The sequence below is a fragment of the Pleuronectes platessa genome, chromosome 8, assembly GCF_947347685.1.
Source record: "Pleuronectes platessa chromosome 8, fPlePla1.1, whole genome shotgun sequence".
Taxonomy (NCBI): Eukaryota; Metazoa; Chordata; class Actinopteri; order Pleuronectiformes; family Pleuronectidae; genus Pleuronectes; species Pleuronectes platessa.
Window position 1 is genome coordinate 24,894,345 of NC_070633.1, and position 27,501 is coordinate 24,921,845.

The 27,501-nt window shown below is 43.8% G+C and overlaps 1 protein-coding gene across 1 annotated transcript in view; it reads right to left on the reverse strand.

Annotated features, from left to right (window-relative positions):
• The window catches only part of si:dkey-237h12.3 (teneurin-3), a 105,783-nt gene that overhangs the window by 53,732 nt on the left and 24,550 nt on the right, over positions 1–27,501 (reverse strand). The window contains 1 exon segment of the mRNA XM_053428378.1: positions 956–1,181. Within this exon segment, the coding sequence (XP_053284353.1) occupies positions 956–1,181 (226 nt within the window).

Below are 27,501 nucleotides of genomic sequence, written 5' to 3' on the forward strand. Positions count from 1 at the left end.
GCCTCTCTGATTTTAACTGGCTCGCTCTCTGATATTCCCGCCGTTCACTCTCATCACGTTCTTTCCTGCAGCTCTGTGGGATTTAGTAGCAGCTCTTAATTGTAGGTGCATAAAGAAAGCAGAAATAAGAGTCCTTCAGAAAAAAAATACAGCTGTATTCATCAAGCTCAGCAGTTACCATATTAAACCATGGACAGCGATAATTTAACAGGATGAAGTGTAGTTCTTACAAAAGACACTTCAATATTGTAAGTCCTGCTGTGAATTATCATTTTAATACCCATCAATGTTTGCAGGTGAATCACTAAAGCACATTAATAAAACCATCAGGTGTTGAGAATGATTAACATTATTATTAATATTTAATGTGTAAATCATCAATTGTCGGCAGCTTCACTTTTGCCATGGGGAAGATGTAGGATATTCATGAGATTATCAACTGCAGCGAAAACCAAGTTAAGGTGGAAATCACAGAAACACAAATATTAATGAAATACCGGTTGTTAAAAAAAATAAACCCCACTGCAGTCACTGTTAAACCTGCCAGATTGAGTTTTATGAATATGGCCAATATGCAATATTTCAAAAACAGATCAAACTTGCCAGTGAATTAATCAGACCAAGCCGAGAGCAAGAGGCAATAAAGCTATTAAATTTAATATTATTAAAAGAAATAGTTATTACTGCTATTTACTGCGGTTTAAATTATGGATTTTCCCACTGGCTGGCATCTCCATATCATTGTGAAAAGCCCTGTAAAATAGTTTGACATATAACAATCACGAAAACCATAATTTCACCGAAATCGAATTAGAATTTTAAACATCACCTCGTCCTTTAAGCTTCTAAAATGCCTCGGCTCATCATTTGTTTTCTGACTCAGTGAAAATTGCCTCATGGTAAACACCTGGACCTGATTTCCCTCTCCTGCTGGAGGTCATCGCGGGTCACTCACCTGCTCTCCAGGGCCACATTGCTGCCCAGGACCCAGCTGTCCTGCAGCTGGACGCATTCTGCCGTGCTCTGCAAGTCGGCCGCCAGGCCGCCTGTGGGCGGAGGGCTCGGGCTCCTGTGATTGGCCAGTGAGCCGCGGCTCAGGGACGTGATGGACGGGTGCTGCTTGTGTGGGGGTGGGGCTGGTGGCAGAGGTGGAGGGCCCTGCGGACTGGACAGATGATCCCCTGAAGAGAAACACACAGACATCGGAATATTAAGAGTATTCTTGCAGTTGCAGAAAAATCCAAAATGCAGTAATCTCCTCTGATGGTTTTAAACTGAGCCCAGAGTTAAGAGACTGGGTTGGTAAACAGACAGCAGATGGGTCCGATTATGCATCTGCCTCGTGTGCAGGATATGACAGCGTACAGCCACCTAACAGACCTGCAAAAGTAAATACAACCGAGAGCAAGACATTAAAATGCGATGCAACCACTGCAAAAAGAAGGGAAATAAGTGCTGCTTTTATGGCGACACACATAATAATTGTCGCAAAACGCCAAACGGCTGACAGTTGGGTTCTCTTAAACAGAAGGTCACTTAGAGAGGCAGCTGTTCTTTTATGGGCGCTTAACGCAATGTTTCACGTTTGATTACAGCCAGTGAAGACTCTCAAATAACTAATGACCAGAACATCCATTAGAGCTCTGAGAGAACAGGTTTTCCAATTTCACACAAAGCTGTGTAATTGGCCCCCAGAATGGCATGTGGTGATTATCTATCCATCTTCCCTGTTTAAAAAGGTAAAAACCCACAGTGCTGACAATTCTGATTTGCTCCAATGAGCCCCGAATGGGTATCGTCTTTCTTTCCTCGCGGAGGCTCGGAGAAGATTGAGAAAAGCTCGGATATTCTTCTTTTAGGAGTTGGCTTGTTGTTTTTATATTGGCAGCATGAATTTTTATAAAGCCTAAAGGAGTTCAATTCAAAACCTATGAAGGCTGAAGGTTGGTGCGGGTGCAGGATTTAACTTTTTTTTTTTTCTTTCTCAACCTTGCATGAAGACCTTGTGGACTTAGAGCCACGGATCAAAATGTGCTCCGTGCTATTGGCACAACGGAGCTACTTCATTTGAAAGGACGTTATTCATTGTTTTTTTAAAAGAGCCATTAGTGACCGTGCAATTTTTGTCCTTGTCGACGTGGTTCCACTTTACGCCGCGTGCCCTTCTGTGCATAAAGGAAACTGTTCAATGCAGATAAATGAGCCTTGAATCTGGGTGCACACAGGAACCGGAGTAGAGCTAGGACGTCATTTCCAAAGCTCTGGGGACAAAACCTTTAAGCGTCAGTACCAGCAGCCTATTCAGATTCTCTCTCCCATGTTCAAACTAGAAATACTTCAGAAAATATAAAGTACACCGTAAAAACTACTGCAATAGGAAATGATTACAGAGAGTAAAACCGCTTCCCCGGCAAATTCACCGCAGGAAGCTGCAATAACGTTTTAGCAGGTGCCAGTTGTTCCAATTATTTTGTGACTGATTACTTGCATTTCCTTAAATACAACGTAATGGATTCGAGAACATCTGTTTCACCCGAGTGGAAAACAAACAGGAAGACAAATAGACTTGGAGACTGTTGACGTTGTGCTGTGGATATATCAGGAGGATTCCGGAGTTATCAGAGTGCACAAGACCAATCTAGCTGATTCCCCATCGCAATTACACAGCAGCAGCATGTGGCTATAAATACCATAAAAGCTAAATCACCAGGAGCCAAATGAAAGTTGTTTTTTGTCCTCCTCCTTTTTTGTGGCCTGTGATAAGACTTTGATCAGACCCAATCAAACGTGATCCCCTCATAACCCAAAACAACCCTGTTCAGAGGCAGAGTCCTAGGATATGAATTACCTGAGATAAACTGTGGTATTGGCATTTGAAAATTATACGTCTGCCATGACTTGGTGATAATGAACACAAGATGTTCCACTCATCTCCTGGGCTAGACGGTGAGCCCTATTAGAAAAGTGCTAAGTAGGCTAATAGAAATGTGGATTATCTACTGACACGGGGCTGGTTTTACTTCACCTCGGGGCCTTATTCCACCGCACGAGCCTGCAGCAACCACAAGCCCCACTTCCCTCTGCAGCAGGAGAGAGTCATCCAACATTTAGGTAAGAGGAACGTGAGCTAGAAAACATTATTTTCTAGTAAAGTAAGAGTTAAGAGCCAAAACCAACCCAGAAGTCAATTCCAAGCAATCAATTGAAATAAGAATTCATTAGAAATAATTGCAGTGTCCCATTTAAAAAGGACATAATAAACGCCAGCCTGTTGTACAACACATAATAGCTGCTGTGTTTGCTACCCTGCAAACAACATCTTATTATCACGCCCACATACTACACACTCAATCCCCTGTAAACAATTTGTCCCTCCCATTACGCATTACAAAATAAAGATACATGACAGATATTGCACAATTCTCTATCCATTTATCTTTGTTGTCTGCGTATCGATCCGCTGGCTCACAGTGCACGTCAGCGTCTTGATTGCCCTTGTGTAGTTCTGCTGCTCACAATGAGAGGTTGGAAAACGCAGCACGGACTGACCTCACACCCATTGAGGTTTGCATTGTGTAGGTGCATAATGGCTGATGTAAACAGGGCAGGCACGGCAGCAACAAAGATGAGTGAAAACAGTCGATCTCCAATCAATTTCACAACGAATCGATATTTTGACGACGGAGCTGTGAAATGCAATGCACCATGTTTCAGGTGAAAGCTAAAGCTGAGCCCGGTGTTCTGAAAACACACACAATCCCAAAAACCTTCAAAGGAGCGGGATTTGACATGCGGCAAATCTGACGGCATAATCCCACAATGGACCGAGGGAACATAAAACCCCATGAACTGAATTAAACCGACTGTATGCATACTTTGCAAAAAGCACACAAAGCCTTTTCGGGGGTATAAATAAGACCTAGTACGAGAAACGCTGTGTTTCAGTCAGCTGTGCAAGGATGAGATGAAACGGTGAGTCTACGGAAATAAAGATGATAATAGTGTTTTGGTGACGTCAAACATTTCCCGAAAAGCTCCACGAGAGGATTTAAGAAGTTTGAGACTTAGGGTGTCTAACTTCAGCAGGTGGAAAGCTCCAGATAGTGCGGAGGCTCTAACAGCGACAGCCAGGTCGTCCTCTGGCACAAGCTCTGACCTGGGAGCAGATCTCAACGGTCAAGAGGGCCTACAACACGTCAATAAACCCGGAGAAGCATTTTGAAGCGAGAGATCGTTTCGTGCCATTAAACGTGAGCAGTTCAATTCCAAAATCAATATGAAATCTATGCGGTCGTGCTTCTTTGTCCGGGTAATAAGCCGAGCACGGTGGAGGGAGCTGAAACCCTCGTACAGTCTGTAGATAGAAGCTCGTACAACTCTGTGTATCAGCAGTTGATAGAAATGACCTAATTTTTACAGATGCAAGAAACAAGACTGAGCAACATTTCTGACTCGGTCATCAAAACAAAGGTTTGTGTGGAACATTATTCGACAGACTGCCGACAGATGCACGAGGAGAGCTGATGGAGCTGATGGAGCTGATGGCGTTGAGCAGGCCGAACAGCACGACCTAACACTCATCACCGCCGACATCACGATACCTCCACGATTTAATATCACACACGCAGGTTGTTAGATTTGAAAGGCTGCTCGTACCTGTGGGCTTCAATGGCCTGACTGAAGTGGAAATCACAAGAAGCCCCGGTGACTTTGAATAACCTGACCAAGAGCAAGTGCATATGGAAAACAGAAGGGGGCCAGGAACAGAGCCTTGAGGGACGCCCCCCCGCTGAGCCACTGAGGAGGTGGATTTACCGAGAGTGACCCAGACGGTTCAACTAGTGAGGTGATAGTCAGATAAGAGATTTGTGCCCTTGACTTCTACCCAAGTCTCTAAGCTATGTAAGAGGATTCTCTGATTAACACCCAAAAGAACAATCTGCAGTCAGCCATAGGTCATTAGTAATTTTAACAAGCGCTGACTCGGTACTATGAAGTGCTCTACAACCAGATTGGAAACTGTTAAAAACACTGGGCTTAGGGGGAAATAAATTGAAAGGAGATTACTCTCTACAAAACTTTATAAAAAAAGACATTTTGGAGACTGGTCTTTTAATTATTTCGGGGAAAAAAGGGAAAAGTCCAAAATGAGGTTTCTTCAGCAACGGTTGAATAATGATGAGCTGGAAACTGCCTGGAAAAGAACCAGGGGCCGGTGAGTTGTGAAGAAATGTGTCAAATGACGGGCTGGCAGTGTAAAGTACTACCTGGAGCAGTTTAGTGCGGCTGGTGTCCGGGATGCAGGAGGAGGAGCTCATGCGTTACTCATGACTTAACTCCTCCACACTGAGACTGTAATGGGTTGAAACTGGGTAAGAGAGGAAGAATTAACATGAGGACGGAAGGAAAGGAAGCAGAACTAGACAATTTTCTGCTCAGCTCAACATTAGGCTCCAAAAAAGAGTGGATAGTAAAATGATTTACATTAAACAGAAGTTCATTTTGATATGTTGGGTCTACCTTTAATCTTCTTTCTGATAAATAAAGACTCTTTTGAAAGAACTTGCAGACTTCTACTGTCGCTCTGGAGTCGTTTAAGGACTAAAGCATGATTCTTCAATCGGGGGGGGAAATCTGTCTTCTGTACCAGTCGGAGAATAAAATGTTTTTAGCTCAGAGAATGTGCATTTTTCCCCCCAAACACAAAATGATGAATCCAAACAAATATTGTCCCTTCATGCTCGGAGGCTTTCATGTGCCCGTCTTTGTACCCTGCACCAGAAAAGGTTGCTACGCGACCATTCACTCCAGTTTCAGCTGGAATGAAATGACAAAAATTCAATCATTGTTTCTTTCACTCAACTATCATTACCGTACAGTTCAACAAGTCATATCAAGGAAGAAGAAGCAACATCAGTGAGCGCCACAACAAACATCATCATCCCCCCCCCCCCCCCCCCTCCTTGAGAACAGCTGCACTGGTCAGATGAGCCATTGCAGATATTGCTCATCGTCCGACTTCTGTCCTTTTAAGTATTCAGAAGTGGAACTCGACTTCTCTGTGGATTTTGAGTAATTAATAATGCATTCAAACTTTTTTTTTTTCTTTCTAATTTAAAAGGGTTTCATCATCCCCTCAATCAAAAGTTTTCCCTTCACATGTCTGTATATTACACCGGCACCATCGGTCTATATATACCGATCATTTTCAAACAGTATGGAACCTCGAACAGCTACGACTCCATTTGCTTTTCGGAGCACTCAATTTCCCTGAGCACAGTAGGTGCTGGTGGGTCTGAGTGCTGCTCGGCACAGTGGGGACCGGCCTCCAATTTGAGGCATAGGTTTGAATGCAATTTCTGACCAACAGCTTTACACTCAGGAAAGAGTCTCTCTGTGATGAAAACCCCACGAGTGATAACCTCAATGTGATTCCCTGTAATGAGCGAGACGCGGCACGGTGGCGACAGCGGTGCAGCGGCACAGTTTACTCCAGTTAAGGTTTGAAAGCCGCTGGGGCAAAAAACTAAGATATATATTAAAATGTGGACCTTTGGCACCGTGGCACTTTGAAATGAGGTTATCCACTGCATTGCATATGTTGGCTTGTGTGTGTGTGTGTGTGTGTTTGTGTTTTTTTTCTAAATAGGAACACTAAACAATGAGCCTTTAAGAAAGCCTGGCCCTGTCTTCCATCGAGACACACAGGGAATTAAGATGGCCTTTAAAGTGCAGGCTCAGCGACTGGGAAGGCAGATGAAACAGCTGTGTGGTTTATGGGGCTTTGCTTTGAAATCAGATCAAGACGGATGCCTCCTTTGCATAATTCCTCAACGTCAGCTTGTCATCATCTCCATCAGCAACATGCTTTTAAAGGACCTCTGTGATTAATACTGCATGCCAGTGCTAAAATGACAGACTCATTCCCGTCTTAATGATGCTTGCGATATCTATCAGATGATGCTTTATGAAGCCTCGGTGTTTTTACAGAAACACTTCCAGGAGTAGTTCTGTGTTTTGGTGGCTCTTAACACTTAAGAGGGTTTTTCTCTTCACAGGAGACGAGAGCATCGGGCTGCGTTAGCGAACTGGAAACACCTGCAGGCGTGAAAACATCCCACAGTTTGTCATTTTCTCATAAAAATGTATTTCGGATGCAGTTAATAATGTTTAAAAATGGTGTGTTTTTGTTTCATTTTGAGTTCAAATTGCACAACAACAACCTGGAACTTGTTGATTCCACTTTGTGTATTATTAAAATATATATTTTCTGAGTAGTGCACTGACAATCCTTGAATACCGAGTCAGAACACATTTGAAAGCTGCTTCTAAGAAATGTTTTTCTTCTTTTATGTGGATCACAAAAGTAAATGCACCCAAAAATATATCAGAACCCTGAACCTGGTGGAATTTAAAAAAAATCTTCTAGATATCAATGAAAATGTCTTTTTTTAAATAGCCTATTTCTCAATGATGAAGAAAGTGAAACAAAACTCTTTGATCCAAACCAAAAGTTAATGGGTTCTTCCCTGACCCACATCACATCCTTCCATCAAGTTTCATGGTGATTCATCCAGAAGTTTTTACGTGAACCTTCTAACTAACAAACAAACACTTGGCAAAGTGAAACAAAAATGCCTGCAGGCCTAAAAACATCCTGCAACATGTAACTTGCTTCTGATATAGTCCTGTCATTTAAAATGGTTCAGATTTTTTAAATATTCATCCTATTCCAAAACAACCAAGTTCAAATTTCAACTTTTTCGATGTGTCCCCTCTTGACTCAGACGATCGGGCCAATTGGGTTTCTAGGATATCCAATCCTTTGAAAATATATTTGTTCCGATGAAAGCAATGAATACACAACACACACTGTGATGGTCCGACACAGAGTCAGGACACAATTAAAAGCCGTTTTGCACTCACTAAAACTCGGTGAAAGCCTTTTCATATTCATCGTGTAAGTACTACAGCGAAAGGTCTTATGCCATTTTGCTCTCCATTAAGAGACTGATGCAACTACTAATGGAATTGAATGGCCATTTGCTTTGACTGGCCGGCCCTTCATCAATAGGAAAATTGCAGGATGTGTGCATCATAAGAATTCCATCAAAATAGAGCAACCTAAGGAGGTCACCGCTTTCCTTTCTACAGCAGCTTCCAGCGTTTTCCTTTTTACACAACAATATTCATAACTTACATTAAAAAAGTGCAGTATCTCCACGGTGCAAAATTTCTAATAATATGTGAAAAATAAAAAGGCAGACTGCAACCAGATAAAAAAAAAATCCCCATTCAGTTTTATTTGAAATGAATAATGGATGAACTCCAGGGTGAGATGCCCCGTTTGGGCGGCGGTAGCATGTTTATATATGTCAAATCAATAAATTAATTCTCATCAGCTCCTGGTTTTTCTGTTCACCTCCGCTCCGGCGCCGGCAGTATTCTTAAAAAGAGACGGCAGAGACTCCTCACTGGGAGGCCCTGAAGGAGGGGCGGAGTGGGGGGGTGGGGGGGGGGGGGGGAGGGAGGTGGAGGTGGTGGTGGTGCCCAGTGGAATTCGGGGCCATTAGAACAACCTTGCCCTAGGTGAGTTTTGGGGATTTACACTGCAAAGAGAGTTGGAAATTTTCAGGGGCTTGGGGTTTAGAGAAAAAAAATGAAAAAAGTAGAAGAAGAGGAAGAGGAAGAGGAAGATGAAGAAGAAGCAGCTGTGTGAATCCCATCAAATTTCCAGCCAGAGCACCTCCACTGCTCTCACCGCCGTGCCCACTCCTCTCCTGACTCTCTATCAGATCAAACGCAGACAAGTCTTTCAAGACATTTCTCTGCAGGGTAACCAGGATGTAACCAATATTTCAGGGGTTACATAATCATTGCAGTACAGGATAAAAAAAAAGAAGAAGAAGAAAACAGGCATCAATCCATTTACCCAGACTAAACGTGCTCCTGCTCAGTCACACAGAGGGCACGCGTCAACTCACATCCCAATGACTGCCGTTCATTTAAAAAATGCATGATTTTTAAATACACTCGTAAACTTAAAGCCCGCTGCAGACACACGGTGATTCTGAGCAGCCGCACGTCCCGGGTTGGTCCATCCATCTCCCTCTGTGTCTCGCTCTCTCTCTCTCTCACCCAGACATCGCTGCAGATGGCAGATCATCGTACAGATGATGACTGCTTAGCAGTTCTTCCTGACAGCTCTCCGATTACATAGCAATTACACTCCTTCTCAAAAGCTGCTTTGACAATTAGCCTGCTGACAAAACACTTAGTTGTATTTATTCATGTGTGGACAGCTTCGCCGTCCTTGTTTGTCCAGAGAGAGATTATGTTCAGGTAAAATGTTTTTTAGCGTCAGTGCAGGCGGAGCGGCGTCTGCACGGAAAACACATGAACACACGACACAAGGGGGAATGTGTCACTGCTCACACAGACCTGAACCATTCAGGATGAAGTCATTGTCAACAGAGCCAGTGATATTAAACTCCACAGTTAAGAGTTTGAACGAGTATCAATAAATGTTGATTTTTAAACAGCTTTAAAAGTCCTTGTATTTAGTTCCAATGTAACAGCGTATTGAGTTTCAAATAATAACACAAATGAAGTTGTAAATGTCAAGCGCCGTTGACATTTACATCTTTTACAACAAATAGGCAGATAAATGCATTTATTTCTCTCCCATTGCCGGTGGAGCAGTTTGCCTTCTTCTCCTGCCAGGGCTGCAGTACATACACGATGCAGGAGAAGAAAGGAACAGATGAACAGAAGTACAGAAGTACACAAACGTGGCTCGTGGCTATTTACGAGCCAGTGCCCGAAAGTTCAACGTGTGTCTTTACGTCACGCCGGAGAAGCGGCAGCAGCGTCAGACAAGTGGAAAAGAGCCTCGAGTTATCAACTGAGATCCTGGAAACATCGATGCAAGAGTTCAAAGCTGGAGGAGAATGATTAAAACCTGCTCCTCAGGATCTCTACCAGATCTACAGGCTATAAACACAGCACTGTCATATTATGACCATATTGTTGAGGACTCTTTGACCATCCTCTCACATAACTGTCACTATATATTATGTACATTGTATAGTACACATTATATCTGTACAGGAGAATAGTGCCTGTCTAATTCCACAGATATTCCCTTCTCTCTATGAGCAGTAGCCAAGGTCAGGTTATAGACAAAGGGCCAAACAACAGTACATTGTGTTGTCTATGTTGAGGGACTTTCATATCACAGACAGACAGAGAGAGACACCGACTTTGTGTATTTCCCGAAGGACGTGAAAGGACACAATGGGATTTAGGAATGCGTATATGTAACATAGAGAGTCACAGCAATTCCAGCCATTCACGGATGTGCTGTTATAATGGGTGACAGAAGTAGAGGGAGACATACTGGGATGCTGTGGGAGACGTCTTCAGACTTGCTGGTGATAATTGCTCATGTTGCTCTGTTAGCGTTTGTATACTGTTCCACCTCCTGGTTCATCAAGTGCTCATTAAAACCTTCTGCACAAGACATCCGCTGCTGCCTGAGTTCTCCTTTCACCAGCTTCCAGGAAACGTCCATAACACAAATGATGCTGTCATTTAAACTCTTCCAATGACACTTCGCAACATATGCACTGATCTGAATATAATAAATATAATAAACCAGAACAAGATGCTGAGAGATGCTAAAAAAAAAGGGCCCGTAATCCTAAACCACTTTAGCAGCATCTCTTGTGTCCACGAGCTTCATTTCTCATAACGCCGGGGGAAAAAAAAATAATAATCTCCCTCCGTCGCTTGTCAACGGGAGAAAAATGTTGTCATCATTGCAAAAAGCCACGTTGGCTACAAATCCTCGGCCTCCCCGTTCGGCGCACGCCCTTGACGTGTTGTTATAATCGCAGTATCAGCAGCAACCTGCCTCCGTCTGTCACTTCATCAGCCGTTTTTTTTTCTGATGGCTGAGCACCACAGTGAGCGCCGGTATCTCCGACTGTATAATCTAAACAAATCAGCCACAAGGCAGCGGGGAGACGGGGACACGGGAGAGACGCCTCCACTCAGCAGGTCGCTGTGAATCACTGGGGAAAGGCTGTTTTGCTTTTCTTACAAACAGGGGTCACCATCTCCTGCATGGGGCTCACACCGAGCCGGCCTTTAGACGAGTCGTTCAACGGGTGTCTTAATTGCCGCCGTGGCTCGAATGGCTCGGCTCTTCAGTGAGAGCTGGTTTGTTGTGTTGATGCCGAACTGCAGGAGACGACATGAATCCTCGCTAAGTGTCGGCCACCTCAGGCGAAGCTGGTTTAACATTCAAAAAAAGCTCACAGACGGATTTTTTTAAGCATTTTACAAACGCACCAAACTTCCAAACATGGATTTGAAGGAGTAAATGAACGAGGGATATCACCTACATCATCCTAGGGGTCATGGAAATGTGACATGTGTACTCGGGAGAACTGTTCACGACCCTCCCCGCTCATTTACAGCTCGCTTCCCCAATCACTTGAGGAAATGGGTGCAGGAAAAAAAAACACACAAACCACTCATGGTTGTAGTGGCACAGTCTTTTTTTCCAATGGCTGCTATAATTGCATTTCCTGCGCAAATCATTCAGTTTGTGGGAGAACCAGACAAAGGACGCGGGCTCCAATCCGAAGAAAGGGGAAGTCTATCTTTCCCCTGATTAATTGTTGGCGTATTGTTCTCGACTGGATGCACTCCACTCGCACAGATGACTAATTTTCACCTCCATTGTAGGACAATTTGAGGAGAAGGAGATTTATACAGTGTGTATCTTTCACACCACATTGACACACAGGGAAACGGGCGCCCATAAAGAAACTATATAATATTGCACAGAGGTTGATGTTTTTATAACCTGCTTCCCCGCGAGCACGTAAAGTTTTAGCTGAGTCTGAGTCTCTATAATCTAACTGTCATATATAGCCGCATATTTCTATTAAGATTAAAACTACACACACACACACACACACACACACAAACGCAGCAATGCCTTATTACAACACAAAATCTGATCACACTTAAAACAGGCTCAATTATTTTGGAATATATAAGTTGGTTTTATAATAAATAAAACCAACCCTGCTTATTTAACAATTGATCAATAATCATTATAACGACATTGACTATATGATCAATTAGTTATATCGATGCAACCGATTGATTATGGATTATTTGCTTGATTGATCATTGCTTTGTCCATAAGAAACTTTTTCCCAGAGGGGTATGTGAAATAATCTAAACGCTTATTTAGTCAGATCAACAAAGCCAAAACTTTAAATTTAAAGTTTAATAAGATATGATACAGAAAAAACAGCAAATCCTCACATTTACCACAAAAGCAGATTAAGTTAAGTTAATGTTTTTATTATTTCTTAAACAACTAAGTTGACTGACACAATGTTTATTAGTTAAACAACGTGATGCACTTTATTTTTTAGTCTTATATTCTAAAAACATTATTTCCTGGATTTGATTTGAGCGTTCCTCTCTTAAAAAAAGATCAGATTGAGAATTTAAGCGTTTCTTGGAGCACAAAATAGAAAGTTAGAAAACACTGTATCACATACTTCCCTACTAAGTCTCATAAAAAACACGGTAAACATTTGTTCCTTCATCAAGATGTATTTATGCGTTGCCACCCACGTCTCTAAACAGATGAACCACAATGAGCAAAACGAGGCACGGTGGAGCTTTTATTTTTCCTCCCGACCGACTCCTCCAAACATTCCCACACAGAGTTTCCCTGTAAGCCAAAGAAAAAGGTCTCTGCAGTGTCTGTCTCCAGAGCTGCAGTTACAACACACACAGGCTGGAAATCCCTGTGCCTTCCAAAGAGCTTTCCTTAAGGCCACGGCTATGAACTGATACCCCACTGCTGCATTACTCTGGGCCAAAGAGCACAATACGAGGCGGGAATACTACTAATAATAATAATAATAGGACGAATTGCTGTTTCTTTTCCCCCCTCATACTGTCAATAACCTCAGTGGGCATGATCAGTAAACTTTATGTGTGCAAGCGCATGTTTGGATATACGGTCCGTGTACACACATCCACGCACACACACACACACACGCACACAGCATAAGCACACACTTTGATGCTCAGCCTCCCAGCACTACTGGTGTTTTTTGAAATGTTTCCGTGAGAACACCCTCTGCCTCTCCTGACATGAACAACTGAGATGCAACCTGCCGACCCTCTGAGGCTCGGTGCACGCTCAATCAGAAACATGATATGGCCCCAGGCTCTGTGCTGAGGTCACTGCTGGAGTCGTGAAGACTGATCATGCATGAGGTAGCAACACACAGTGTTTCACCCACTAATGTGCCAAGCTAGCCATGCTGCTTTCTGCCGATAGTATTCTGCTGCACAGAACCTGGGATCAACCTCCCGAGGAAAACCGCACTCTACCTCAAACTCTGCTTTTTCAACGCAGTGAAATGGAAAGTGGAGGAAAAAATATCCAGGCACAGAAATCCGCTCATAAAAACCACCACCACCTCCTGCAGCTGTCAAACATTGTGACTTATCTGAGGATTTTGTGCCGTTAAACAAAGACACTGTTGTGATCTGAGGAGCGATCCACTCTAATCAAGATGACTTCACTTCCGTGCAACCCCGGGTTGCCGGCAAAGTCTCTTAAGTGGCCCCGGCATCGCATTTCATTAGTGAAACCGGCCTTTAAAGTTTAATCTACTGTGCAGTCATTCTTGATTTTCAAACCGCATCCCCCCCCACCCACCCACCCACCACCCCTCTCCACTTCAGAGTGACTCTCACACGTGTCTGCAGCGTGTTAATCAATAATAAAAGCAGTCAGGGAAGTCAGACCCACTGTCCTTCAGAATCTCTCTGATGCCGCTCTGCTTGACAACAGCAGACAGCGCTGCCTGCGTCCCAGTCTCCATTCACCTCACAAAATACCACCCTAAGCCTCATCTGTCATGTATCGGCTGCAGCCTAACATTTCACTTTGTTTGGCAGACATTGATTTTTACCTCCAAGGTGTTGTCAAGGAGGCATCCGACTCATGCACACCTCCCTGTGTTGTCTCTCAGGAGGCTGCTCTTGGAAGGAAATCGCAGGAACACACACAGACAGAGGAAAGCTCAGAGAAACGACTGCATTTGAAGGCAGCCTAAATTATTGCCAGATCTGTCGAATAAGGACACTGGTGGGGATGAAATGTGAAAACGACGAGCTCATCAAAGCCGAATGTCTCTGTGCCTGTTTTGTGGCTTATTCAAATCGGTCTTGTTCACACTGTGTTGCGCTCAGAGGCTCATATATATACAGATTCAAATATATAAACTGTAAATGCACATAAAGATGCAAGCTGCAAAGAAACATTAGATCAGCAAGTGAGGATCTATGAGACGCTGCCAGCCATGCTACGCTCAGATCCTCCATCCATATGTCGGGGGTGTTTTCCAACACAACAAATCCGATAAAGACGCTTTATTAACTTTAGTCTTAGCTCAGCCTCAACCTCACCCCTGTGCACACACAAACACACACACACACACACACACACACACACACACACGAAGGGACACATTTGCAGCCTAGTTGAGCAACACTTTATATTCATTAAGTGTCAGGATGATAATAAATATCGGGCTTAAAAGAGCAACAGTACATCTTGTTTTAAAACATGATTTGGCCGCACAGAGCAGTGATTTATGAGGCAGCCTTGGAAGAAGCATCTTTTCCACAATTTCACAATATTATATAAACACCGGCAGCAACACTGATGTTAATGAAGCACACTAGCTTAGCACTTTTAACTCAATTTGCAATGAGGTACAATGATGCATCAATTTAACAATACAAAGAAACCTTTTTGAGGATTAAAGCAACACTGTGCTACATTTTCTTTGTTAAAATATCAGCTTCAAAAAGAGTTTGATGGTTCACGGACTTTGAAAAGGCAGGATGGCGCCGGTTTCATTCCCACTGCTCAACCTGAACACCTTCTTCCTCCTTCATGATGTAACGTTGGTGAGCCGGTTTGGTCTCTGACTGAAAGCTGCAGCTTTAATCACCAGAATCAGAACCAGCAAGTTCAAAAGTTATGCTGAACTGAAGTGTAGATCATCTTAAAAGACTTAGTTATTAAAAACCAGCGTTTATCTCCAATATTCAGCAGGAAACTTTTAAAATATGAAGAATTTCAAATAGAGGTTGATGGATTGGTTAAAGCAGCAGCTCTTCAGGTTCGGGAAGCCGGGCATCATGGGTAATATCCACATTTCAGTTGTGTTTGGGTTTCAGCCGTGGTCAAGACGTTCTTTTTGAAAACTTCTTAATTACACGGAGCCCAACAGACATAATCTTAACGTGTGGCTGCAGGGGGCGCTGTCCCTCATTAAAAGTCCAATCGCGTTGCTTTTAGATTTATTAAAGAGTAGCAGTGCAGCTGCCATTACTTCTGGTCCGGAGGAAATATGATGGAGGAATTAACAACACAATTATATGATATAAATAACTTTTCTGAAGTATCTGGGCCGTCTGAGACAAACAAACATTACAGTCGACAGGGATGATAGAAATCTTGCAAATGGCAAATCCTGCTTCGTGTAACTGCTGCAGTGATTTGCAGCTATGAGCCTTCCTCTTCTCTCCGGGTTCAATCTCAGCCCCATTTTGATAATTTGTTGAAAAAAATAAGCCATAATCATAGTGTGAGCATCTCTCGCTCTTTTTCCAAATGGACTCCACGGACAGAAAGAGAAATAGAAAGAGAGAGAGAGGGAGGGAGGGTTTGGCTGTGCATCTCTTGGCTGCTTGCACAAGAGGAAATATACGGGCATCTTGAGCCCGCTGTGTTTTTAAAAGCTTGTTGTAAATATCCTGATTATTTATGAAAATGAAAAGGGACAGCGGAAGAACAACTACATCTTGTAAACGCACAACAGAGTGGTTTCCTAGAGTTGACTTAAGGGGGGGATATTCAGAGCAAAAGAAAACTCTGAATTTCGAAAATTAAAGTCGTAAATTTCCGAGAAAAAACTTGAATATTCGATGAGATTACAAAATCATAAATATGCGAGAGAAAATATTAAATTCTCTGAGATTAAAGTCACAATTTCACAAGTGGGGGTTTGTGTCAAGGAACAACATCACTTTGTTTTGAAAAGGCCACTTGCTGAGAATTTTAACTGCAGCAGTTAACTTAAACTTTGCAACCAGATTCAGTAATAAAGTAATATATACGATTTAACTTTAAGTATATAGACAAAACTTGAATCTTATATATGTATAACATATCTTATATTCATACTATGTGATCTACTATTATGCCCCTTCACCAGCTCCACAACTTTCATATTATTATTGTTTTGTTTTTTGTAAACTACTATGAGCCTTAATACACTGTTGTTGAATTTGTCCAGAGTTAAAAGGTTCAGTTCCCGCAGCAGCTTAATATGTTCATTGTGCGAGATGCTTAACTGGTTGTTATTCACTCTGGAACAACGTCAACTAAATGTTTCATAAGCAAAATGTATTTTTACTGCAGCTAATAGCACAAGTAGCAAAAACTATCATTCAGGCTAATGGCTGCAAATGCAATCATTGCTGCTTAATGGCTTTGACGAGTATATGTATAATACACTAACGAAACTGATGAGGAAACGTCTGTCTCCTTAATGGAACAGAATCTGCATCTATCTCCACTGGAGCTTTTTGCGAGGCGACGGTGAATTATAATTTTGTTTCCGTCCAAAGAGCGACTGTGCAGATTTGTGCAGGCAAATTCCCACACATGTAATTATCTTAGGTAAATGTGTGTGTTTGTGCAACATGATAATATGTGGGTGGGCAAATGAGTGCTGTGAGGGCAGCGGAATGGCAGGAGAGAGGTAACAGACGTGTGTGGAGAGGATCCATTATGCTTCATCATTTAGCCTCTTCACACGACTCCGCGGGGCTGCTGCATCGTGTGCATATCTGCAGTTGTGTTGCTGCACTCGTAAAACTATGCAATTGGATGTTTTCGTGGCGCAGCAGGCATCAGTTAGCACCTCTCTCACGCCTCTACATCTGAAATGCATTAAATCTGCTCGTGTGCCGCTCGCAACTGGATGCAAATTTGTCCCCGACTGTACAGGCTGAGAGAAAGTGTTTAACCGTGTGGAGCTTGTTTGCCGCTCACCTGCTCAGATGTTGTGCATCTTGGTTACTGGAAGTCGTATTTTTTATCTGTGCTGGTGGATTATCTGCAGGAGCTAAGGAAGGGGCTCTTTGCCTGGGATGCACCTCGATTTTTTTTAAAACACATGTTATCTTTCATAACACTCAATACTGAATTAATTACACCTGAACCACTGCTGGGGATTTTTTTTTTTTTTTTTTGGTCAAACGCAAGGATAATGAAAAGTGTTGAAATCGCATAAGCCCCAGATACAACTGCACAAAGGTCGAGATTTCAGTTTCATGGCTGAGTGCGATAAACTGTGCTGGAAAATGTCTCATCAAATTTCACCAGTCATGCTGAGAGCTCACCCGATTTCCTCCCCCCCCCCCCTGTCTGTACCTGACAATCACTGCAGGTAAATTTCATTTGCAGATTGAGAATTACAGAAAGACTTCCAAATAATTGGACCTTCTGCTTTGGCTTTTGGAAGAAAAATAGGAGGAAATAACAGGAAACTATCCAAAACCACTTGTTTATATCGTGTCAGAGCAGGAGGGGAGGTGGGGATTAGTGTGTTTAAGGTTATTGACTTTGACAATAGAGGTTTCAAAATAACATTAAGTTCCATAACTTTCTTAATTAACTCACGGGTACTTTCAGTTGATGTAAACTTACTAATTTCTCCATCGCAGGGCCTGAAGCTGAGAAAACCCTCGAGCGTATAGAGTGTTTTTTAAAAGGTGCTACACAGATGAAGTTATAATGTGAAGTAAACATGTTTTGCTGTCACTTCTCTTCTGTTCCAACGACAGCTTGATGCCGGCCCCGCCTCTCAGCGGGCGCACGCAGCAGAACGCGCACGACTGGGAAGCGTCTCGGCGGTGGAAGCCACTGATCGTCTTTCAGATTGGGTCTAATCGTGTTTGCTTTGCCCCAATTAGATGGGGAGGGAGGCTGTCAACACACCAGCCGGCTCACGTCTCCTCCGACTGTCCCCCCGCGCTTCTCCACCCGCTCACCAAATGGTAGCAGTGGGAGGCAGAGGACGGTCCACGCTCACACCCGGCTGAGTCACTTCACACTGGAATACATCCATCAGAATTAGGATCATAAAAAGCCAAGACGAGGCTGACAATGGAAACTGAGGAGTGAAATCTGAGAGAAGAGGGGGGGGGGGGGCAGCATATGGCGTCGCAAAAAACCATAAGTTGTCTGTTGATAAAAGGCAGCAGCTGGTTAAGTTTCCTGGCTGGGATTAATATTGTATGACTACACAGTGTATTCTTTACTCCTGACCAGATTAAAACGACTCGCAGACGTATTGATACAGCGAAAACCCACAGTTGGCACCACAGTCTCCAGTCACACTTGTTTCCAGTGTCGAGTTTCAGCCATAACACACAATGTGAGGCCGCTATTTTCATGAGAATTCCTCGTGCGTATTGATATCATATTTTCCCTTTGCCTGCAGAAGCTCCAGCCCCGTGTGTGAGGCCTCATCCAGACTATCACCCTTTTTGTTTTATCTTTAAAATGCATCAACTCTGCTATGGATGCACCTGGCGTCCAGACTAAGCCCTGGAGTTTTAGTTTGAAATCTCCAGAGCTTAGTCTGGACGTTGCAGAAACTGAGATGTTTTGAACAACCTCTTGCTAATTGGGTCTTTCTGGTCAAACTGAGCCTTTGCTAACTCGTCAGGCTCCAATCACTCGGCTACCAGTGTACAACACAACATAAATCCTCAATTACAAGCGCTGCAGTTAAATTTAACCATTTTACAAGCATACAACAGCTTAAATGCAGAGGAGACAATTATTATGTGATCAATTCCTATGTACATGCACATGATTAGTGTGTGTAAGTGGTCATATAATATGTGTTTTAAGGCACATAAGTATGGATGAGTATTAAAACAGACACGAAGCAACAACCCACATGTGGACAGGGTTTAGTTTGGATGTTTTCCCGAAGCTGCATCATAACAGGATTCTCCACTTTAACACAATAAGCAACGTGGCAGTTTAGAAAGTCCCAAGATGATATGCTTCACACACAATCTGTAACGCTGGACAGGATCTGATACCACAGCTAATCAGCCTCACAAACACACACACACACACACACACACACACACACACAACAACAATATGCCTTCTCCCCGGCGTCAGCACAAACATGAAATCTTATCTGATTATTCACATTGAATTATGATAATTCATCACACAAAATGATTATTCAACACCAGCGAGACGTGCCCCCCCCCCTCCGCCCCCCCGACATGCTCCTGACGCTGAGCAAACGACGGAAGACGATGAAGTTTGACCCCCGTCCTGATGTTTATTCAAGCCACCGTCAATAACCTAATCCCTATGATTTAGTTCTGCCACATTCAGAGGAAGGCCACTTTGTCTCCTACATATTCATCGGCAAACTTGTATTGACTAAATGTCTTGTCTGGCTAAGTGTACAATGGGAAAGTGCGAAAACCAGAGGATCAGTCAGTTGGGAATATAAGCGGAGGGGGAAATGCATACAGGAGATTCTGGGATTAGCTGTGAAAGCTAGTCTGCTAACTCGGTGTCCACCGGTCGGGGGGGGCGGGCTGCACGGACACCGGCTGACAAGCTGGGACTAACTTTCGGCAGATGTTTGGCAGACGAGCTAACAGCAGTGTCCTGAGGAGAGAGAGAGAGAGAGAGAGAGAGAGAGAGAGAGAGAGAGAGAGAGAGAGAGAGAGAGAGAGAGAGAGGACTTTGAAGTGCCCCATGTTGTCGGTGGCTGCCGGTCAAAGACACACAATCACTCGCGGCTCTCCATAACTCCACGAGTCCTACCTGTGGGCGAGCCAACCTGTGGTTACAGTAGCACTTCACAAATGGGATGTCAGCGGCTGCAGCGAGTCACATTCACCGGGAAGCGCCTTTGTGTTCCCGGAGTGACAATAGAATCTCATTGTCAGGTGCTTAGTCGGATAAGGTCGCGCGGCCCGCAGGGATTAGCGTCTGCTTTTCATCAATGTAATGCTTTTAAAAAAAAAAACAGGTTTTAGCAAACGTGCGGTGGATCAACCAATTTAAATGCTAAACCCTTTTTCTCTCTAAGCAAGATTGGGGCCAGGGGCTAAACACGTAGAGATAAACAAATCAACCCGGTGGTAAGGTAAGGACTGGGAGCGGGGGGGAAACAAATGAGTGACCCTCTGTACCTGTGTTTGTACGGGGGGGGGGTACTGGGGGGGAAATGGCGATATGGCTCACAAGGTGCCAAGGTGAGCGGCTGATTCCCTTGTTCGGTGCGATAATACTTCCAGTGTCAAGTTCCTTGGTTTAAAAAAATGATATCGCTGGATATGCAAACACAGCTTCAGGAATTTGTGATAACAGCAGAAGGAGGCGATTCTGAAATGTCACCGGTTTTGTCTTTAACGTAAAAATAAGCCGCTTGTATGTACAGTAGCTAAACGCACCGCCGCCGCCCACAGGAGCAGTGGAATTAGAAGCCGGCTGGATCACGCTGGGAAGTGACATTACTCTGTGAGAGCGGCATAATGATCGCTATCAATCTCTCCATTGTCGAGTCACATTACTGGGATATCGGGGAGGAGCGCTGTAAAGAAGGGGGAAGGAGACCGCCGAGAGACATCCTCCACCGCGGCGGCGTGGCAGTGCATTAATCACCGGCACGTGGAGGGACCCTCTCTCTCTCTCTCTCTGCCGTCCGGGGCCGGGATCTGTCAGAGTAAACACCGGCCAATAGAGACGCGAGGGGGGGGGGGGAGGCTTTTCCTCTGCCTGTGTTCCACCATGTCTGCAGAGCGAGCCAGCTTTTCTCTTTGCAACGCACAACTGTCACATTTCTTTTCTCTCTCCCACCTCATTCCAGATTCACAGTTTTCTCTCAGGCCATTTTCAAAAAAAAACAACGTCTCAGATGATGTCTTCTGTCATCTTTCTGAACTAACGCGAAGCCGGGCAGGATTTTGACAAAACCCGTCATTATTTTATAATCAGCCGGGCTCGACGACGGTTTCCTTTTTGCCAGTCGATGGAATCACTGTGTTTAAAACACCAGCACATCTGACATGCACCATGAAACAGCTGGATGAACGCTCCACCAGTTTTCAAAGCCTGTGTGGAAAGGCGATCCCTGAGAACTGGCAGCGTCTTCAGCCATTAACTCCATCAATCTGAGTTTGTTCCATCAGTTTCAATTAGCACGGCCGCCGCTACAAGTGTCCTAGCTGGGGGGGGGGGGGGGGGGGGGGGTGGGTGGGGTTGAGTGGGTGGATGGGGGAGACATTTTTGGAAATGAATTTTCTTCTTCTTATTTTTTCCTGAGTGATTTCTTTCGGTCTGGTATTGCAGCACACATGTCAAGTGGTTTATGAAACACCCATTCCCCTACTCCGCAACTGCCGTCTAAATAATGAATACTCTGCCACTTGCAGCAATCCTCCAGCTGCCATCGCCCAGAAATAGAACAAAGTCAGACAGGACACTCCTTCTGTCTCTCTTGCACTTTCCCAAACAAATAATGCAGATTTCCTAGGGAAAAAATTATTTATAATAACCACCCCTCCAATCGTACCACACATTCATTTACTCGCCCCAGTTCCAATTCCCTCCCCCCGCAAAAATAGTTTTGAGTGTGAATAGTGAGAACTATTGTGTTGATTCGTCATTCTTGGCCTCATCTAGGTCGTGACATCAAAGTTTTGCCCGGGATCCATTTGAAGGCAACATCAAAGCGTTGGGTAAGCCGAGCGGTTTCAAAAAGGCATCGGGAGGTAACCAGGACGGTACAGTAACTGCGAAGGGCACCTCTGGGCGGCCGATGATGGATGATGAGGAGGAAGAGAGACAGAAGGGCAGAGCGAAGCAGGCGGGAGGCGGGAGAGATGGGCACAAAGAGAAATTACAGGGGGGGGAGAGAGGTGAGCTTACATTAAAGGTATCCTTAATTAGATGGAATGTTTGCCCTCTTCCACAAATTCCTTTATGTGGTGCCAGAAAAAAAAAGAGCAAAGCTGATGAGTCTGGGGAGAACTATCTGCCTAAGTGGCCTTTTATTGAGGGATAAAAAGCTCGTCTTCGCCTCTGTTCCCATCGCCTGCCCCTGATTGTGGAAGAAGTGAAGCCAAATGAAAGGAGGGGCCAGGGATCTCTGACGCGCCCCATTGTATGCAGATGCCATGAACAGGACCAGCCATGGCAGATGAAACCTGTGGGCTGCCTTTTGAGATCCCAGCTAATTACGACCAGGGAAAACAAACAGGAGGGAGGACACCCATGATTTAACACATATTTGAATAAGCTAGGATATAGGGATATTTTGTCAAGCCTGATAACCAGCCCTTATCTCTGCTGCTTATCCTGTGAAGGTCACAGGGGTGGGAACTGGTGCCAATCCCTGCTGTCACTGGGCGAGTGCTGGGGCACACCCCGGACAGATCTCTGGCACATCGCAGGTTGAACATCCGGAAAGAGAAACAACCATTTACACAATCAACCCTAATCTCAAAGCTAATCTGTCTCTGGACTGTGGGGGAGGAAACCCCATAGAAACACAGGGAGAAGATGCAAATGTCTGGTTAAATGTCAATTAAATTGGACACGAAAGGGAAACCAGCGCACAGCTATGATCATCTGAGCAGGTGAAATACGGCTTTCATCTAAAGAGGTGGCAAAGTTTGGTGCTTGCAGCGGTGCTGATTGATCAAGTGCCGCGCTAATGAAAGCTGGGAGACTGAGGGAGATTAGATGGCTGCTAAGCTTTGACCCTGGACGTGGAAAACAGCAAGGGCCGGGGATTGCTATCATAAAGCAGCTAAATGGCTTATTTCACCTCCAGCTCTGGTCGCCACCCACTGGCCTCGCTGTTTTGATAATGATACCCGTAAATGTCCGCAGTAAACAGCTGAGGAGCAGGATCCCACATTACACCAGGCGGGGGGGGATCATTAACTCGTGAATCCTGGTCACTATACGGTGACACAACCACACACACACAGTTATTTACGTGTTGCAAGAGAAACAAACACGGACACAAATAGACTGAGACTCGCTGAAACGTCTGAAGTAACTTTTACAATGTTGAGTTTTGAGGAAAAGTTTCCTGTGTCCCGTGGTGGTTTTAATAATGTAGCCACCGTGGTTAGTTTGCAAGGTCAATACACTGAGGTCAAATATGAGAAACATGGAATATCAAACAAACAACACAACAAAGTATAAGCGTTCAGAATCCAGTCAGCCTCACCTCGTTTTCAGGACATATGGGAGTTAACTACACAATTTATAGTGAGAAGATAGACTCAAATGAGGCCACTGGGACGCATTCGGCGGGGGGGTGAAGAGTTTGAACTGGTCTGCAAGTGACCAGTGACGGTCAACACTGAGTTTGCTTTCCAGACCCGGGGGCGTTTTTTTTTGTCTAATAAATTCATAAATCTGCATTACCACAAAATATGCAGTTAACGGCCTTGTCCATGCAGTAGGATGAAAAGAAAAAGGATAAAAAAAAAGTAAATTTATGTTAATTCATGTGCAAACATGGGTACATATACACATCAGTATTTATAAGTTGATACATATATGCATATCTACTTGTAGACTTATCGACTCTCACTTACAAAAAACATGTTGTTCTTTTTAACTCCACTACATCAATCTGAAAGATGTGTAAGCTAATTCAGACATTAGCATATTTACATACAACATACAATACTTAATTTAGTGTTTCAAGTTGTTTCACATTCATATAGTCACCAAAGTCCACGATGTAAGAGATTCAAATACAGAACTTTACTATCAATATATATATAAAAGAAGATTAATCAACTCCACCCCACACACCTATAACTGTGCATCACTAATAATCAGTGATAAACTTTCATAATCCGTAACAATAATTCAATATTATAACATGTGAGGCCTCAGTTTGTTTGATTTGTGCTTGAGATTGTTTTAACCAATAAGCAGGACCTTTACTTGTTAATGAGTATTTATTACATTGTGTGGCATTGCCTCTTTCTTGTAAATGAATAATGTAAAATAGATAATACAGACAAATGTAATGCAGTTTTAATAACAGTTAGTATCTTCAGATCTGTGGCTCCCGGAACACGGTTGTAAGTGAAGCCACCGAAAGTGCTTTGCTTTAACTTATTACAAAGTTAATGTTCATTGCACAGTGTAATGGCTTTAGAATAATGACACCATCGGCGATTAGATTGGTTCCCTATTCGACTCACTATCATTATTTAATTCTGTCAATTCCGCCACCAGGACATTGTGTTACCAGAACAAGAAGAAAAGAGATCTCATTGTTTTTTCTCTGGCAGCGATCGGAAGGCTTTCCCTCGGGAAACTCGAAACACAAGACGAAGGTGGATCAACTGCTTACATTAGAAAACTATTTGATAAAATAAAAACTGAGCCCTGTCTTCCAACGAGTGGTAGAACAAACCTGGGACAGAAACACAACCTGGATGGATTGAGTTGTCCTCCACCTCGATCACAACACTGTGAAAGTGGCTCACAGCTCCAAAGCAGTTTGGGAGCTTAGAGCCACAATCAGCCGCACTCGGTGCATCCCCGCCATCGAGATGACACATTACAGGAAACCTGCCATCAGACGGAATCTCCTCGTGTTTGACAAGGTGAAGAAAATCCAGTGCAGGAGCAAAGTGAAGTGTTTGTTTTTAAAGGGACGCCGAGCGACCGAGTCCCCGGCTGCAGAGTCGCACCGTGATAACAAGTCAACTCCAGTCAATCACAAATCACAGGCTTTAATTACCACCCGGAAAGTTAAGTTCAGGAATTGTGTTTATATCTCAAATGATATAATTCCAAACAATCTATTAATTTTTCAAAATTGATTTTTTTTGTCCCCCCCCTCCCCCCCCATTGTAATTATGTTTCATATTTTAATTAACCGCTCCCAATAGACACTGGTACAGGCTTAAAGGTGGGCTGATTTCTCATCCACGTTATGTGACTGAGTTTTAATTAAAAACAAGGGTTCAGTGTCTCCCAGATGACATCACTCTGTGGACAATTTCACACTCACATGCTTCTCAAAAAACCCTATTAAGATTGTTTCAGATGTGGATATGAAGATAATGTGAAATAGGAAAAAAACATATTGTCACCTGTCTCTGCTGAGGAGGCGGGTTCAGAGAACCAGCGACCTGCTAACAGGTGAGTGTGTTCACAGATTGTACTGCGTGTACATTACATATGTATACATTCCGGTAGATTACAGTATATGTGTGTATACATGATTCCTTTGATTAAATATGTAAACACAAAGATTTCCTGGTTCTTTTTTTCCCACATGTTTGCCCTGTGGGTGTTTTCTTAGTCGTTATGTTGAGAACACGATGATTAGTGAACTAATAGGATATTGACTGACTTCTTTCTGATGTTTATTATTGGATAATAAAGCTGCTGACATGGTTCTCATACCCAGACACGAGTCTAGCACAACATGTACTCGGAGATCGAGCCCCGTCCAATGAGCAGAGGCAGCCCTCATTCAGACATTACATAAATTAAGCAACAGTTCACCCTTTCACGACATAAATTATGGAACGATTGATCGCAGAAACCACATCATAATGCTCAGAAGCCTTTTCTTGGCAACGGCTTCTCGTCGGGGCCGAAAGACCTGACGTGTGTTTGCCAGTAAGACTTAAGAGGAGAACCCGACTGGCAGAGCCGCCTGGTGAAACACGAGATAAGAGAATTCAAATAAAAAAACCGCCCAGACTCCAAACTGTTAATGCGAATGCCGAGCAGCTTTGGTCCATCGAGAAAACCATGAATCAAAGAGCGATGCCTGTGCACACTATTGATAGTCCATCAGGCTGTTATGATTTATGATGCCGGAGTCATTAATGCAATTCTGATTGCACATTTACTAAATGCCACCATTAAGACTTTACCTCTCCTGGAGGATGCACCACCACTCAGCATGTATGGAGGTACATTCGCCTCCTCCGCCTCCGGGGACGCCAACCCACTTTTTCAATGTAATTACCTCTGACACATATAAAGATGGCTGGATCACAATATACCCACCCCCTCAGCAGCACGCCCCCACCCCCTCAATTACCCCCCCTGCACGCTGCTGCACAGGCCAACACATGTAGCTGAAAGTCTGCAACAGCAAAAAGCGCCACAGCACCACGAGGCTGCGGCTTTAAAAAAACACACGACTGATGAATGTTAAAAAGAGCAAATACATGCATAATCGAAAATTAATCATTTCCTGCTTATAGAGAAAGCTAAAAATATACCTCCCCTGCTCAGTGCTGCACCTCACAGGCCTGCAGAGTAAGTCACTGTGACGCCTGGTGTGGTGCAATGCTCGGGGGGGGGGGGGGGTCTACCTCGCGTCTACCTGCTTGCATCTTACCTGTCACCTGTGAATGTATGTGGGGATGCCACAGTGTGACCCGTCGCAGCACTCAGCCGCTCGGCTCTGCCTACACCGGCCACCACTCACTACACACCAATTACTCTTTGTCTTTGTAGCCATTGGTCTGCTAAGCACTTCAATCCATCTCTGTCTGCGAGGGCCGTGACGTCAAACCCGGAATGATTAATCAAAGGCAAGTCAACGCCCGAAAAGCAACTCCAAGGGTTCCCTCCGTTTGCATTACGTTACCCAGAATCCTTCGTGGGTGTCATGTTGAGACAATGAATGTGTGAGGAATTCTAAAAGCAGCAGCAGCACCAGCAGCAGTTCCTTTTTTTGGGAGCAAGAGCCAAGAAATACAAATACAATGTGTTATCTTTCTGATGCGGGTTAGAAAGCTCTAGGCGATTTACTCTAATAGTGTATTTCATACAAATTCTAAAAAACCTTTTGCTCCATTTGTTCCTCATAATCAGGAAGTGCTTCTGACGATGTGTGAGAAATATTATCATGAGAACTTGAATTCCAACACAAACCCCTTTATTAAAGCCACTGTGAAAACATCTTGACCCTGATTTAGTCCGACCATGTGCCTCCAGCTATTCCTCAGTGCAAATAAACCCCCCCCAACACCTGCAGGACATATAGTCTTTAGGACAAATGCACGACACTGTGTTATCAATCTACACGTGTTAGGCTGCAGAACCATTTAAAACACAGCCCACAACGCCCCCTCATAGGAAGAAGAAGAGGATCCACGAGGGGATTGGAAGGAATACAAAAGACTGTATATCTCTGCAGTACCAATAAGGCCTGTGGCTGACAGAAGAGCCGCCCGAACACAGCCCTGGTTATGCATTAAACATTATTCCGCCACATCCAAGTTGTTGACAGATGCAGTGCGTCTGTGCAACTCCAG